Source organism: Coturnix japonica, chromosome 16 (assembly GCF_001577835.2).
Source record: "Coturnix japonica isolate 7356 chromosome 16, Coturnix japonica 2.1, whole genome shotgun sequence".
NCBI lineage: Eukaryota > Metazoa > Chordata > Aves > Galliformes > Phasianidae > Coturnix > Coturnix japonica.
The window spans coordinates 291368-308867 of record NC_029531.1 but is presented as its reverse complement, the minus strand read 5'-3'; the positions used below and the strand labels follow the sequence as shown (position 1 = coordinate 308867).

The 17500-nt window shown below is 48.8% G+C and overlaps 1 protein-coding gene and 1 non-coding gene across 4 annotated transcripts; both read right to left on the bottom strand.

Moving 5' to 3' along the window:
* Positions 1-2037: 2037 nt before the first annotated feature.
* On the bottom strand, positions 2038-14456 carry LOC107321572 (E3 ubiquitin-protein ligase TRIM7). 3 transcript variants are annotated; one of them, XM_032447979.1, is made up of 9 exons: positions 12895-13283; positions 11026-11686; positions 10148-10243; positions 9155-9385; positions 7791-7813; positions 7163-7278; positions 5158-5193; positions 4902-4974; positions 3392-3501 (listed from the first exon to the last, which is right to left on the bottom strand). In XM_032447979.1, exons 1-8 carry the CDS (start codon positions 12948-12950, stop codon positions 4928-4930), a joined length of 1266 nt encoding a protein of 421 aa, XP_032303870.1. In that variant the 5' UTR covers positions 12951-13283; the 3' UTR covers positions 3392-3501; positions 4902-4927. The 3 variants fall into 3 exon arrangements, with proteins under 3 accessions (XP_015734082.1, XP_032303869.1, XP_032303870.1); XM_015878596.2 differs by lacking the exons at positions 4902-4974; positions 12895-13283 and adding an exon at positions 14307-14456 and having other exon boundaries at positions 2038-3501; positions 11026-11452; XM_032447978.1 differs by lacking the exon at positions 4902-4974 and having other exon boundaries at positions 2038-3501; positions 12895-13095.
* A 2137-nt stretch (positions 14457-16593) lies between these two features.
* On the bottom strand, positions 16594-16666 carry TRNAK-CUU. Its single transcript has one exon. It is a non-coding gene; the product is annotated as a tRNA-Lys (tRNA).
* Positions 16667-17500: the final 834 nt, after the last annotated feature.

The following is a 17500-nucleotide window of genomic DNA, read 5'->3' as shown; positions in this document are numbered from 1 at the left end:
AAACAACCCTAGCCCTAACCTGACCCTGGACCCCTACCCTAACCCCTAACCTGACTTAACCACTAACCATACGCCAAAACCTAAAACTACCCTAACCATAACCCTAACCCCACCCCTACCCTAACTCTAGCCCTACCCTAACCCTAATCTACCCTAACCCTATCTACCCTAACTATAAGCCCAACCCCACATTAACCTAAACCAACCCAAAAAAACCAAACGCTACCCTTAATGATACCATAACCCTAAGCCCAAACCTAAAAACACCCTTACTAAGAACCCAAATCTAACCCTACCCTAAACCTAACACAACCCTAACCCAAAGCCTAAAACTACCCATTGGCCCAAACGCAAAATCTAACCACTACCCCAACACTAATGATACCCTAACACTTAACCCTAACCCTACCTGCTATACCGTAGCCCTAACCCTAGAAACAACCCTGCCTGAACCGTGACCCTAGAACCCTAGCTAGGGCTCCTAACACCCTAAACCTGAGCCTTAACCACACTACCATACACCAAACATAACCACCCTCTAACCCAGATAACCCTAAACGCCCACCCCTACCCTAGCCCCACGCCTACCCTAACTCTAGCCCTACCCTATACCCTAAATCTACCTCAACCACTAATCCTGACCCCTAACCATAACCCTCAACCCTACATTTAACGCCTACCAACCCTAAACGCAAACGCCTTACCCTAACGATACCAATAACACTCTAAGCCCAAAACCCTAAAACTACTCCTTTACCCAACACCAAAGCTAACCCTAACCCTAAACCCTAACACAACCCTAACCCAAAAGCCTTAAAACTATCCCTTACCCAAAACCCAAATCGTAACCCTACCCAACCCTAATGATACCTAACACAACCCACCCTAACACAACGCCTAACCCTACGCCCAAACCCTAACACCTAACCATACCTAACCCTAATGTACCCTAACCCTACCCCTAACCCTAACCCTACCCCTACCCCTAACCTTAACCCGACCCTAACTCTGACCGAAACTTAACCCCTACCCCTACCCTAACTCAACCCTAGCCCTAGCCCTCAACCCTAAAGCTAAACCCTAACCCAAACCTAACTCTACCTCTACCCTAACCCAACCCTAACCCTAATCCTACCCCAAACCTAACCATACTAGCCCAACCCTAACCCTAACTTTAACCCTACCCTACAATAACCCTATCCCTATCCCTAACCCTAACCCCTAACCTTACCTTAACCTTACCTTAACCATAACCCTAACCTACCCCTTACTCTAACTCTAGCCCTACCCTAACCCCAACCCTAGCCCTAACCCTAAAAGAACCCCTAACCATAACCCAAACCCTACCCCTACCCTAACCCTACCCCTACCTAACCCAAACCAACCTGAACCCCAACCCTAACCCTAACTCTAACCCTAACCCTACTCCAAACCTAACCCCATCCCTACACTAACCCTAACTTTAACCTACCCCTATACATAACGAACCCTAACCCTAACCTTACCCTAATCCTAACGCAAATCTAACCCCACCTCTACACTAACCAAACCCTAAACCTAATCCTGCTCTAGCCATAACCCTAACCCTAACCCTAACCCTAACCCTAACCCTAACCCTAACCCTAACCCTAACCCTAACCCTAACCCTAACCCTAACCCTAACCCTAACCCTAACCTTAACCCTAACCTAACCATAACCCTAACCCTAATGTACCTCAATCCTACTCTAACCATAACCCTAACCCTAACCATACCCTAACCCTAACCTTAACCCAACCCTAGCCCTAACCCTAACCCAACCCTAACCCTACCCTAAACCAACCCTAACCCTAATCCTACCTTAACCATAACCCTACCCCTAACCCTACCCTAACCCTAACCCTAACCCTACCCCTAACCGAGGCCAAGCTTCACCTTGATCTTAAACCCCTCTCTCCACCCACCTCTATGTGCTTCAATGAATTCCCTTCCCAGCCCCAAACACCGACCAGGCCCCCATCACACCCCACTCACCATTAGGAACAACAAAGAGAAGAGTTCCAATAGCACCTTCATGTTTTATTTCCAGCACAACAACAACCCCAACAGCTCCATATCTCCCATTTCTTTCTGCTTCCCATGGGGACAGATTTGGGGAGGGGGTTGAAATCATCAATTTTGGGGGGGTTTCCAGGAAAGAACACATCAAAAACGCCATTGAAAGACTGCAAAAATAGACTTTGGAGGAGAAAATGACCCCCAGATTTAGAAGAATAGCCTAAAATAAGCAAGACTTACCCTTTGTGGAGGCACCTCTTTGCAGTAGGAGCAAGAAGGAAAGAGCCAAAAGAACCCCCCCCACACAACCCAAAGAGACCCCCACCCCACCAGTCTTCATCATGGCAACCCAAGGAGACCCCCCACCAGTCTTTATCCTAAGAGTAAACCCCATTAACCCCATTAACCAACAGCTCCAGGGCCTCCAAACCAATGCAGAGCTTTCCTTCTCATTGAAGAGTTGGGTTGTTGGGTTGGCTCAATGATGGGTTGACGAAGACAAGATGGAAACCCAATGCGTTCTGATTCCTCTGTTTCTTTGTCTGAAGACCCCCTGGGATGACCCCCACCCCTCATAGCATCTAATGGGTTGACAAAGATGAGATGGAAACACAACGCGGTCTGGTTCATCTGTTTCTTTGTCTGAAGACCCCCTGGGATGACCCCAACCCACCTACCCCTCATAACATCTGATGGGTTGAAAAAGATTCTGGTTCCTCTGTTTCTTTGTCTGAAGACCCCCTGGGACGACCCCCCACCCCAACTCTCATAGCATCTGATGGGTTGACAAAGACAAGATAGAAACACAACACGTTCTGGTTCCTCTGTTTCTTTGTCTGAAGACCCCCATTGCCCACCCACCTTTCACAGCATCTCATTCCTTCTATCCCAACAACCCAACCACTCCATCCAGCCCCTTGACCCACCTTTGTGTCCCCCCCCATTGGCCTCAGGAGCACAGTTTGATATACGTGACGGTAGAACAGACAGAAAACAGAGGGAAAACCTTCTCCCTGAAGGCAACGTTGAAAGTGAAGATGTGCTGCATGTTCTCAGCGTTGTAGAAGGAGACTTCTTCCCCTTCGTAATCCAAGTAAACCCTCACCTTGTTGAGTTTCTGACCCAGGCACAACGGGGTACGTTGAGGCGAAGTGACGGCCCAATACCGCCCTCCATTCTGCTGCACTGCCCAAATCCCTTCCTCGGGAGAAAACTGAGTCAACCCTTTCCTCCTCACCGACTCTTTGGCCACCCCAAAAGCCCAACCATCCGACGCCCCCACCTCAACCTCCCAATAATGTCGCCCCGATTTGAAGCCGGTGGTGGCCAAAACCCTGGAGTTGGTATCGAATCTCTTGGGGTTGTCGGGTAGATCCTGTTTCCTGCAGCCCATCCTCACGGTCTTGAGGTCTGCTGAGAGGATGAGGAGGTGGTTGGCTGAGTCCGGGTCTAGGGTCAGGTCTTCTGTTGGCGACAGTAGTTGTAGAGATAACTCAATATAGATAATTCAATTATTATCCCCAAAAAACAGCTGTAGAAAAAGGCAAAACTCAAGGGGAAGGGGGGTATTTTAGGGTTGTTGAGCCCCATCCCAATCTCAACGTCATCTTCAGCCCCAATGAAGAGTCAATGGGGGATGGGAACCCAAAGGAGATGTTGGTTTGGAGATGCTTAGGGCTCATCTTTATGTCTGAATTGGAGTCATCCTAATATTACAGGTGTGCTGTGTATAAATAAAGCCCATATTAAAGAGAAACATGGGGACAGGACCCCATTAAGGACATGGGATGAGCACCTACAGCCTCATTGCCTCGTTAAGGGTGAAGCCCCAATGGAACAAGAACACATTATGGTAAATAAGGACCAAGGTCTGGGTCAGGATGGCCCCAAAAAGGCCCTAGATCTGGGTCAGGATGGCCCCAAAAGGACAACCAATGGGGCATCATCATCTTCAGGGTCCTTCCTACTACAGGGACACCCCAACTTTGGCTCTGAGACCCCAATTCCCTCCATGGGGAACCAAGGAGAGCAACACTCAATAGGGCCATGGAATGGGGCAGGAACATCACAGGGCAGTTAGCAAAGAGCACAATAGAACCGCATGCGAGTAATTAGTGATTATAGACACTACAAAGTTGATATTAGAACACGTTAATGACCTCAAATTGTGGTTGTAGTCAGCAAAGTCACCATGTCAGGATAAGGCCCCACAATGTGGCTTTGGGGGGACATCCAAGGGGGCCTTTAGGAGCAGAAACGTGTTGGGTTTTTGGTGCCAAAGCTTCTTTTAACTGAAGGCCTTTCTGCTCTACCAACAGTCAATGGGTTGGGCTTGGAAATGAGTCCAAAATGAAGTGGTTGACCCCAACATTGGTGGGCAACCACAGGGGAGCTCTTGGAGATGGTGATATAGGGCAGAAGGAAAGATGGGATTTAATGGCCTGCTATGGGGTTTTCTATCCCTGCTCATGCACACACACCAACATGGACATGCAATGAGGGCCGCGTTGCTGATGCTTTGTTGACCTTTCTTCTTCCACTTTGCATTGCTTAGATGGGTTTTGGGGGTGAGAACAGTGGGGTCTCTCTTTACAGACAGCTTATGGGGAGGTCTCAACCCTACAAGCCCTGCGACCCCAAAACCACCATCTTAAAAGCAAAGATACAGCTTCGCATTATGGCCAAGTCAACTGGAAGGCAGAATCCCATAGCGACAATGGGATCCAATGGGTCGGCTCTGAGATCTGAGGCTGTAAAAGGCATTGATCCTTTTTATATGGGGTCGTGGGGGAAGGAAGGGGGTTCAAATCTGTTTCTATGCCACGTTATGGGTTGGTTAAAGGGTATAAAGAGGCAAAAAGGACCTCGCTCAGCTGTCAGATCACCGGCGTCAGCTAGAAAAATCGGCCTTTGATTCCTGGACTGAACAGGCAGGATCTGGAAATCATTGAAAAAGAAGAAATTAAATGGATGTAGATAGGAAATTTAGAGCTCCTTCCTTCCTTTCTCTATGGTTTATTTGTGGTTTTTTTTTCCCCTCTTCCCTCACGTTTTTGGCTTTGCAAATTACAACCACAATTTCAAGTCTTTGCTTTGGGTTTGCTTCACCATTTTTTTTACCTTTTTCACCTCTTCCCAACTCGTCCCGCAGGTTTTCTGAAAGGAAAAGGGAAGAAATGGATGGAAACACCAAAAAAAAAAAAAAAAAAGGGGTCCAAAAGGTTAAAACCTCATCTGTTATGGCAGATGTTTTGTTATTCAAATCTTCCCTATTGAGCCCTGCAGCCCTCCCTTCCCCTTCCTCCTTCCCTTCCTTTCCTCCTCCCCCCCTTTTCCTCCCCCTTTTCCCTTTCCCCTCTTCCTTTCTCCCTTCCTCCTTCCCCTCCTTTTCGTCCCCTCTTTCCTCTTCCCCCCTCCTTCCTCCCTTCCCCTTCCTCCTTCCCTCCTCCTCCCCATTTTTCTCCCCTTTCCTCTCCTCTCCTCTCCTCTCCTCTCCTCTCCTTTCCTTTCCTTTCCTTTCCTTTCCTTTCCTTTCCTTTCCTTTCCTTTCCTTTCCTTTCCTTTCCTTTCCTTTCCTTTCCTTTCCTTTCCTATCCTTTCCTTCCTTCCTGCCTTTCCTTTCCTTTCCTTTCCTTTCCTTTCCTTTCCTTTCCTTTCCTTTCCTTTCCCTCTCCCCTTCCCTTTCCCTTCCCTTCCTTCCCTTTCCCTTCCCTTCCCTTCCCTTCCCTTCCCTTCCCTTCCCTTCCGCTTCCCTTCCCTTCCCTTCCCTGTCTTTCCCCTTCCCTTCCCTTCCCTTCCCTTCCCTTCCCTTCCCTTTTCCCTTCCTCCCTCTTCCTCATTCCCTTTCTTTCCTCCTTCCCTCTTTTTCCTTCCTCTTTCCTCTCCCCTCCACATTCCTCCCTTCCCCTTTCTCCTTCCCTTCCTTTCCTCCTCCTCCCCCTTTCCCTCCCCCCTCTCTTTCCAACTTTTTCCCTCTTCCTTTCTCCTTTCTCCTTCTCTTCCTTCCACCTTTTCCTCCCCCTTTTTCCTCTCCTCTCTCTCTCTGCCGCTATCGCGGGTGGCCTGGGACATTTCTTCCCTTCCTTCTTCTCCCCCCTTTCCTCGTTTCCTTCTCCTCCTCTCCTTCGCCTTCCTTTCTCGCACTTTCCTCTGTCCCTCTCTCTCCTCTTCCCTTCCTCCTTCCCTGTCCTTTCCTCCCCTCCCCCCTGTTCTCCCCCCCTTTTCTTTACCCTTTCCACTCCCCTCCTCCTTCCTCATTCCTTCGCTCGCTGTCCGTTCCTCTTCTCCCCTCCTTTGTCCCTCTCCCCTCTTCCTCCGTCCTTCCTCCTTCCCCTCCTTTCCCTCTTTACCTCTCCCTCGTTCCTACCCCCTCCTCCGTTCCTTCTTCCTTTCCCATTTCCTTCCTCTTTCGCCTTCCTTTCTCCTCCCTCTCTTTTCACTCCCTCCTCCTTCCTCCGTTCCTTCCTCCTTCCCTCCTTTTCCTTCCCCACTTTCCTGCGTGTCCCTTCTCCTTCCTCCCTTCCCTTTCCTCCTTCCTTTCCTCCTATCCCCCTTTTCTCTCTCCTCTTCTGTTCCTTCCTCATTCCCTTCCTTTCCTCTTCGTCCTCTCTTCATCTCCCCTTCTCCTTCCTCCCTTTTTCATCTCCCCTCTCCTCCCCTCTTTTTCCTTCCCGGCCTTTCTTTCCCCTCTTTCTTCTCCTTTCCTCCGTTCCTTCTTCCTTCCCTTCCTTTCCTCCCCCCTTTTCCCTCCCCCTCTCCCTCCTTTGCTCGCTTTCCTCCTCCCTTTCCGCCCCGTCCCCCCTGTCCCCCCCCCCTCCCCCCACCCTCCCTCCCATTCCTGATCCTCTCGCTCCATCTCGTGGCCAGTCGAAGGAGCGCACTACGACAAGAACAGCTATAGAAACTCCACCCGAGCCGCTGCCGAACCCGATCCGAACCTTCAGATCCCCTATCCCCCAAACCCCCAACCCCATTTCCCCCCGTTTTCCCTTTCCCATCTCCCAAATAGGGGATGGATCTCCCCCCATTTCGACCGCGATTTCCCGCCTGTTTTCTCTCCCAATCTCCTCAAAGAAAGGATGGAGTTTCCCCCCCCCCCTTCACCCCATAGATTCTCTTCATTCACCTTTAAACCTCTTAAGGACCTTCTCCAGGACTACCGTCTTAAGGCTGAAGTTGCAGACGTGCATCTTCATGTCGGTGCAGACGGGAACGGGCTTCTGGCACTTCACCTCTTCGCTTCTAAAGGGGTAAAACAGGCCCCAAAAACAGCGAGAAAAACCAACTCACCTCCCCCCTACTTGATCTTTATGGTCTCATTTCTATTATCTCTATGGTTTAGTTTGTGTGTGTCCACCCCTCCCCTATTTATGCTGCAATAGATTCATCCCCACCCCCAACCCCCCCCCCCTCCATATTTATGTTGGAGCTGCAGTAGATTCAGCTCTAAGAGTAGGATGATTACAATCATAGGGGATAAACCACCCCATAGAGTACATTCTCCATCCCAGACACCATATATGAAAGCATAGGGCAATATGGGGAGGGGGGTGGAGGGGAATCTTCTATTTGCTCCTATCCAAGCCCCATATCTGAAAGCAATGGGGCAATATAGAGTGGGGGGCGTGGGGGGAAATGCTCTATTTGCCCCTAAAATTGACTCAATGGAGGTCTGGCACCATTTAGTCTGTAATAACTGACATTTAAATAAGGATATTTTGGGGGGAAAACAGCATTAAAGAAGGTTTCCATACCTGCTGATGACACCCATCACATCCTATAAGGGATAAAGAGAGAGAGTGTGAAGTATCTGTGCAGTCTGTGTTGTCCCATCCTATAAGCAGCACTTTAGGGGCACCCCATCCTATAAGCTTTTAGGGTACCCCATCCTATAAGCTGGGCTTTAAGGGGCACCCGATTCCATCTTTTGGGTTTGCCCGTATAAGAAGACCCCAAACACAGAAAGGACATTGGACCTAAAGCTTGAAGCGACTCCATCTTGTCCCCTATAAACATTGCATGAAACTACATATATGACTCCCATAAAGGGTCACTGCTGGATTCCACCCGATACTGAGCAGATTCTCCTTGTGATGAATTATTCACCCCCTTTAGTGCGTGGAACTGAGCAAAGACCTCACGGGAACCCAAAAGGTTGAGCCATCGTTTGGCTCCAGCTCTACAAATGTTTGCATTGCTTTCAATAGGGATTGAAGGGGGAGAGGGGGGGGAGTGTTAAAAGAACCAGAGCTTGAAAATCTAGTTTGGGTTGAAACAGCTGTGACCAGTTATAAGGTCACCCCCCCCTCCCCTCCCCTCTCCATCCCCCGTTGGCTTTTTGCCTTGTAGGATGGGATTGGGTTTGCTTGGCTTTGGGGTGGGCTGATGGGGGTCTGTATTCCCAACCCTATTGCTGTTGTAGAGTTGGGTTTGGACCCTGTTGCTGTTTGGGACAGTACTGGAGTGACTCCATTCTTTTGCAATGCAATCAATACCCCCCCATACTCCATCTGTTCCCTCCCCCCTCATACTTTCCAGCTTGGTAAGAGCTCATTCTTGACTCCAAAACCCAGCTCTGCTTTCAGTTCCCAGCCAAAGCTCTTGGCTGCAATAGTTGGCATTGGGCCTCATCCTGCATTGGGCCTCATCCACGTGTCTCTATGCCCAACTCCCTCCCTCAAAAGGAGCTGATTTCTCAATTAAAATCAATAAGAATTGCATTGCTAATTACAAAAGGACCCTTCTCTTCCAAGGGTATCAATAGCATCCAAGAACACAGTAAGATAAAGGAGATGGAAATGGCAAGGTGCAAAGATGGAGGTTCGTTTCGTTGCTAACTATGATTATCTGATCCAAAGAGGGATTCCGTGACCCAAAGGGGGATTCCCTGACCCAAAGGGGGGAGATACCCCGACCCAAGGATTCCCTGACCCAAAGATTCCTCGTTCTTTGGTTCTTTGATTCAACGATTCCATGGCCCAATGATCCAATGGCTCCACAAATCAATGATGCTACGATCCAATGGTCCAACAGTCCTACACATCAATGGTTCCGTGACCCAACGCTCCAAAGACCCATTAACTGCACAGCCCTACAACCAGAGACCCAACCACCTCACCTTGAGGAACTCAAGCACGGGCTGCTGTATTTTCTCCTCCATCTCCGTGATGAGTTTGTTGAGGAGCGTGATCTCCTTGGAGAGGTCGGTGATGTTCTCGTTCTGCCTCTTGGCGATGCTCTTCTCCATCTTATCCAGCTGCCCCAACAGGATGTGCTCCTGGTCATGAAGAAACTGACGGAGCCCCTCGAACTCTACCAGGAGCTTCTGACGCTCGTTCTCAATGGTTTTCTGGGGGTGAAACACACAAAGAAGGGGTTAGATTTGCTTTACGATGTGGTATTGCATCGCTATGGGCTTGATGCGGATGGAGGGTCAGCCAGCACTCTGTGGATGCATCCCCTTTGGAAATGAGCTTCTGACGCTCATTCTCAATGGTTTTCTGGGGGTAAGACACACAAAAAAGGGGGTTGATTTGCTTTCTGACATGATATTGTATTGCTATGGGTGTGACGTTGATGGAGGGTCAACCAGCACTCTGTGGATGCATCCCCTTTGGAAGCACAAGGGAGGCTGAACACATTGTGGTTGTGGTATCGCATTGCTATGGGCCTGATGTTGATGGAGGGTCATTGGGGTGGGGGGATGCATCCCCTTTGGAAGCACAGAGGTTGAACACATTGTGGTTGTGGTATCGAATCTCTATGGGCTTGATGTTGATGGAGGGTCAACCAGCTCTTAGGGGGGGATGCATCCACTTTGGAAGCACAAGGGAGGTTGAATACAGTGTGGTTCTACATTGGCCATCAGCACAGCTCCAATAGACCCTCAAGAATGATATGAAACCATCATGATGTGAAAACATGGTTCTTGGATGGAGTTATTCGCAGCCCTTCCAGTTGGAAAAGCAGCAGATAGGGGTGAGAACACAATGATAAGGCAATGGGAGAGTAGAATTATGGGCTGGTTGTGGCCTGATGGTGTTTGTCCCATAGAGATGGCATAGCCCATCCCCTCCAGTATCCCACCCCAAGAGCATCACCCTGCACTCACCAATAGCTCCTGTGTTTTCTTATCATCATTTACTTTAAATTCCAGCAGCTCCTGCCTCTCCTTCTTTAGGAAATCCAAACGACCCTGGATTTTCTCCTGTTGGAAACCCAAGAAAGGAGATATTTGTCTTAATGATGCTTTTCCCTTTCTATTTTCTTTCATTGCTGCCTCGTTACTCCACGTGGGCACAATTTGTCCTTCCAGCCCCATAAGGACAAGCTGGATCTCAGTCATCTCTATTGACTGGATAAATCTGCAGGCTCAGCTCTACCCACGCACACCCACTCTTGAAATCCTCCGAGCTCACAGCAAACACAAAGAGACCTTTGAAAGGAGGTGCAGGATACCATGGGAGGGAATGTGAGCTGCTTTCACCAGCTGCCCACTGCCTTGCTAACCTTTGCTTGTGGTCCCCATAGAGCTCAAGGGCCTCCAGCCCTTCTACAGAGCTTGTGGTCCCCATAGATCTTATGGTCCCCCAGCCCTTCTACAGAGCTCATGGTCCCCATAGAGCTCATGGGCCTCCAGCCCCTATACATAGCTCATGGACCCCATAGATCTCATGGTCCTTCAACCCCTCTACAGAGCTCATGGTCCCCATAGAGCTCATGGTCCCTGCAAAGCTCATGATCCTCCAGCCCAAAGCTGGTATTATTGCATAAATGGGCTGTGTATAACTGGAAGGGAAGGAGATTTTCCCCTTCTTTTTTGAGGAAGAAACCAAGAGAGAAAACAGCAACAAAAACCTCTGCCCCAACCAACACTTCCCAACACCAAAACCAAACCACATCATGGGGACATGAGATGGGACAAGAAACACAGAAACAGAGGTGGGAAAGACACACAGACAGCAGGTGGTCGGACAGACAGACAGACACCTTGTACTCCTCGGATGCTTCATCCACAGGGACCACAGCGTGAGGCCGGTGCTCCCGCGAGCGGTCGCACACCACGCAGATGCTCCTCCTATCATCCTTGCAGTAGAGCTTGAGGGCTTCGCGGTGCTTCACGCACAGCCCGTCCTCCTCCGCCCCCTTGGCCCCACGTAGGGTGAACTGGCTGATGATCTCGGCCATGTTGGCCAACTGGCGGTTGGGTCGGAGGTTCTTCTGTTGGAAGACCTCCCTGCATTGAGGGCAAGGGAAATCCATCTCTAAATCCTTCCAGCTCTTCGCGATACAAGCCCGGCAGAAGTTGTGCCCGCACTCGATAGATACGGGATCCTTGAAGAACTCCAAGCAAACTGAACATGTAGCTTCATCTTGTAGGTTTCCGGGTAGGAATACAGCAGCCATGGCCTCTCTCCTATGGGTAAGGACTGATTTCACCGGGGCTGGAGGAGGCAGAGCATGAATGCTTGGCAAACGGCCCCATGGGCGTTCCCGTTCTAGGAACGATCCCGCTGTTGTATCCGGTTTCCTTAAGCTGGTAATGAAGACCTCAGCTTTAGGGTAGAGAACACGGCTGGGGGAGAAAGGGAGCGAGGAGACGTCCCTGCTCTTTGCTCCTCCAAAAGAAGCTCGGGTCTCAGTTCCCCACCTGTATTAATGGCTGCTGTTATTAAGGGAAACCATTTGGGGTCGGCTAGAAGCTGCAATGTGAAGAATATGAGCAAGGGGCAGCAGCTGCTCCAGGTAAAACCTGAGCTCTCAATAAAGAACCCATAAAGCTTAAAATGGCTTTGGTGGAGCTCCAGGGGCTTTAAAAAGCAACGGGAGAAAGGGGAGATGCGTGGTATAAAGTGATATATAGAGACTTGGCTGAGTAATTCATATCAGGCTCTAAATAGAGGGGGGGTGCTGGAAAAAAATACAAGAAAACAGCCCTTTTTTTTGTTCCCAAATGGGAATATTTGCCTTCCAAGGGGGGATATTGAACAGGGGAGGAGCTCTTGGGGTCTGGGGGGGTTTGCTATATGGGGTCATCTCTATATCTCTCTCTTATTACAGTGAAGGGAAGTAAAAGTCATAGGTAATGTGAGCCCTAATAATGACATGGGCCCTATCAGGCACTTCAGGGGGGTGATTAATCGCCTCCTAATGAGGGAATGAAAACGGCATCGGGTGACACACAAATCAGGGCCACCCATCTATGTCTATTGATGCTGATTTGAGTTGGTTTGAACCCAGCCCTGGGTTTATTGGGGCTATAGGATGGGATCCCCTCCTCTTAAATATCCCCATCCCACACTGCTGGGCTATAGGATGGGATCCCCTCCTCTTAAGTACCCCCATCCTACACCCCACACTGCTTTGAGCTCATGATGAACACATAACAAATGAATCAGAGCGTATGACGCATATATATCCATACACACACCCCCTATAGATGCAATATACATCCCTTCATGCTGCCAGAACCCAAAGGGAAAGGGATTCCCACCCCTCTGCCTATTGATCTACCTCCACTTCCCCTATATCCTGCAATGTTCTGGGGCTGAGATTCACCCCTCCCCACTGAATTCCATTGAGCTGTGGGCAGACAGGGCTTATTTCTTATGGTATGGAATCTATAGGAGGTGGGGAGGGCTGAGATTTGGGGCTGGAGGATGAAATGGGGGCTGAGAGCTGCTGGATTTGGGGCTGGAGGATGCTGGATTTGAGATCAGAGGATGCAGTGTGGATGCATTATTATATATATAATATATATTTTATATATATATATACATTAAGGAGGGAAAAGCAGGGATGGGAGCAGCATATAGACATACAGACAAACTCATCCCACCCCCCAACACCTCAGCGTACCTCGAAGCAGAGGTATAGGATAAGGGCGTCCTCCCGTAGTGCCCGGCCCTTTGCATTGAGGATGATGATGATGATGCTATGGGGGTCCCAACACCCCACAACGTGCAGTGGGGCAAAGCGTGGGGCAAGGGCGGCCTCTCTGCTTTGCAAAGGGATCCAGCTCAAACCCAGAGCAATGCAGCCCTGCTCAGATCTGGATCCATTTGTCTCCCCTGTCTCACCACCAGACCCTTCTCACTTACCAGTCCACCCCCTCCCCCATTGCAGTTATCCCAGGCTCTCTTCTCTCTGCTCTCCCTCTCTGTGCCAAAGAGTTTTTCCCATCCCTGAAGCCAGGATCCTATTTCCAGCACCTCCCTCCACCTGTTTCCCAACCCAATTCCACCCCAAAGGGGCTCTGCATCCTTTAACCCCCCCCAATATCCTCAAACCCAAGGGATAAAAACCGATAAAGACCTCCCATCTCTTCCTCCAAGTGAGATGACGCCCCATTTTCAGTCATTACATCCCATTTTCAGACCCAATCCCCCTTATTTTCAGACATCACACCCCATTTTCAGACCCCATCCCTCATATTTTCATATATCACACCCCATTTTCAATCATCATACCCCATATTTTCAAATACCAGACCCCATACTTTCATATTCTATGCCCCATTTTCAGATATCACACCCCATTTTCAGACGGAATTCCCTCATATTTTCATATATCACACCCCATTTTCAACCATCATACCCCATTTTCAGACCCCATCCCCCATATTTTCAGACATCACACCCCATTTTCAACCATCATACCCCATTTTCAGACCCCATACCCTGTATTTTCAGATATCACACCCCATTTTCAGACCCCATCCCCCATATTTTCAGATATCACACACCATTTTCAATCATCATACCCCATATTTTCAAATACCAGACCCCATATTTTCATATTCTATGCCCCATTTTCAGATATCACACCCCATTTTCAGACCGAATTCCCTCATATTTTCATATATCACACCCCATTTTCAACCATCATACCCCATTTTCAGACCCCATCCCCCATATTTTCATATATCACACCCCATTTTCAATCATCATACCGCATATTTTCAAATATCATACCCCATATTTTCATATTCTATGCCCTATTTTCAGTATCATACCCCATATTTTCAAAAATAATTCCCCATTTTCAGACCCCATCCCTCATATTTCCAGATATCACACCCCATTTTCAAACATCATACCCCATATTTCCAGATACTGTGCCCCACTTTCAGAAATCACACCCTGTATTTTCAGGTATCATTCCCCATTTTCAGACACCATCCCCCATATTTTGAAACATCACACCCCATTTTCAAACATCATACCCCATATTTTCATTATTTTGGGGTTAATTTGGGGGGAAATAAATACCTGTTCCTTGTAGATACGCCTCTCCTTCGTTCCTATTAGCACCCCATTCTCAACCCTTGGTTATCAACCCTTGGTTAACAAGGCTGCAATGATCCCAGCCCTGTACATTAGGAGAAATAGGGAAAGCACCTTGGGCTGCCCTTGGGGTTTTAGTTTGGGATTAAGCTTGGAATGCTGAGTCTGAAGGGCTGCTAATAGGGAGAAGGAAAACACACACACACACACACAGAGCCAAAATATCACAGGGTCTGTGATTGACAGCAGGTTTATTGCAAGAGCTGGAACAGAATCAGGCCAGGCACACAGGGGGAGCCCTGAGGGCAGGTTGGATCCAAATATCCTGATTTAGGGGCAAAAATAGTTAAGGTTTGGTTCAGGACTCACAGCATGGAAAGGGTTGGGATGGGTTGTTGGACCCTGTTGGGTATAGAAAGGACTGGGCTATGTTGGCGGACCCTAATTGGGTGTAGAAAGGGCTGGGCTACATTGTTGGACCCTATTGGGCATGGAAAGGACTAGGGCTACACTGTAGGACCCTATTGGGTGTAGAAAGGGCTGTGTCATGCTGTTGGACCCTATTGGGCATGGAAAGGACTAGGGCTACATTGTAGGACCCTATTGGGTGTAGAAAGGACTGTGTCATGCTGTTGGACCCTATTGGGCATGGAAAGAACTAGGGCACATTGTTGGACCCTATTGGGTGTAGAAAGGGCTGTGTCATGCTGTTGGACCCTATTGGGCATGGAAAGAACTAGGGCACATTGTTGGACCCTATTGAGTGTAGAAAGGGCTGGGGAATGCTGTTGGACCCTATTGGGCATGGAAAGGACTAGGGCTACATTGTAGGACCCTATTGGGTGTAGAAAGGGCTGTGTCATGCTGTTGGACCCTATTGGGCATGGAAAGAACTAGGGCTACACTGTAGGACCCTATTGGGTGTAGAAAGGGCTGGGGAATGCTGTTGGACCCTATTGGGCATGGAAAGGACTAGGGCTACACTGTNCTGGGGAATGCTGTTGGACCCTATTGGGCATGGAAAGGACTAGGGCTACACTGTAGGACCCTATTGGGTGTAGAAAGGGCTGGGGAATGCTGTTGCACCCTATTGGGCATGGAAAGAACTAGGGCACATTGTTGGACCCTATTGGGTGTAGAAAGGGCTGTGTCGTGCTGTTGGACCCTATTGGGCATGGAAAGGACTAGGGCTACATTGTAGGACCCTATTGGGTGTAGAAAGGGCTGGGGAATGCTGTTGCACCCTATTGGGCATGGAAAGGGCTGGGGCACACAGTTGGACTCTATTGGACCCCATCCTGACCCAATGGGGTCTAATCTGTGGGGTCCTCATCCCAGTCCTCGTTGCACAGGTCGGTCTCACAGCAGGAATAGCGGGATGTCAAGCGGGATTCTGCATCTGACGCCCTCTCCCTGCCACAGTTCAAGGCAGAGGTGCAGCCTTGTTGGTAATAGAGGGTCACCTTCCCTATAGGGAGAAGGGAAGAGACAGCATTAAACTCATCACCACCATTGGGGGGTGAGTTCACCTCTTCCTACAGGCCACATCCTCCCTCCATTCTACAGACCCACATGGATTCCCAAGGGCAGCTGGTTACCTAAAGATATCCCCCATTTAACTGGAAAAATAATGACATTTTTTGGTTCAATGGATTCAAAATAGACCATAAAGTAAAAGGTTTTTGACCCCCATTTCCTACCCAGGGAGGTTTTAATGACGGCACATTTCTCCCTTCTCTCGCAGGTGGTTTCATTGGCCCCATGGAAACACCCAAAGTAAGGGATCTTGTATTTGCAGACCTTGCACCGAAGAGCTTCAACTGAAAGGGGGAAAAGAAAGAAATCAATGGGGTTCTCAGCCCAATTCTGCAGAGTTTTGAGCCTATTTTCCCCATATAGAAGGCAGCAGCGACCCCAAAGATCCAGATCCCCATAGGGTCCAACCACCACCTCCATTCACAGACCCGAGGACAGAATAGGGTGGGTTGGAAGGGACCTTAAAGACCACCCAGCTCCCGTGGTGCTCTCCTTGTTAAAGCCAAATTAACTTCAGTCCTAATTAATTAGGACCTAATTAACTCACCCACTCCAACGCACAGGACAAAGGCCAGCCCCACAAAGAGCAGCTTCATCTTGGGAACTGGGGATGGAACTCCTTTAGCCCTATAGTAGTTGGGGGAAAGGGATAACACAGAGGGACAAGGATCTGTTTGCAGTGTCCTTTTTGGGGTAAAAAAGGATAAATTCGAAGTATTTAAGTGCAAAAACCAAGCGCCCAACGTGGGGCTCGAACCCACGACCCTGAGATTAAGAGTCTCATGCTCTACCGACTGAGCTAGCCGGGCTTGTAAAAATACCTTTTTCTGCTTTATTTTTCCTGCCTTAAGTTACAGATTCAGAGCTGGTTTAAAACAAAAAAAAAAGAGTGATCTGAGAACGAACGGCACTTTAATAACCCCTTAACTCCCATTATTCCGCATGATGTTCTGATGTGGAATACCAACACCAACCAAATTACAAAACCATAACACCTATAGGTAGCACTTTTAGTGGCACCCCATCCTATAAGCTTTTAGAGGCACCCCATCCTATAAGCTGAGCTTTAAGGGGCACCCCATTCCCCATTATTTTTGGGGTGCCCTATAAGAAGACCCCAAACACAGAAGGACATTGGCCTAAGAGCTGAAGGGACTCCATCTTGTCCCCTATAAACTTGCATTGAAACTACATATATGGACTCCCATAGAGGGTTCACCTGATGATTCACCCGATACTGGGGCAGATTTCTCCTTTGTGATGGTAATTATTCACCTTCTAATGGGTGAATAATTAATTAATAATTAATTTGAGGGTATTTGAACCTATATGGAGGGAACTCTTGTGGGGTGAAATCCATGCAGCCCTATTGGTTACCCCTACTGGTTATCCCTTTTGGTTACCCCTATAGGTTAGCCCTATTGGTTACCCTTGAAAATAAGGCAATGAGCAAAAACAGCGCGAATTCAACCCAAACCCAAAAAGCTCCTTCGGGGAATGGGCAAAAAGGGCCTGGCTGATGATTAAAGAAAACAATTAAGCTAATTTTAATTAATTAAGCTGATGACCCTGTGATTACATCAATCCTTTTCATGGGTGGGAACTGAGCAAAGACCTCACGGGAACCCAAAAGGTTGAGGCCA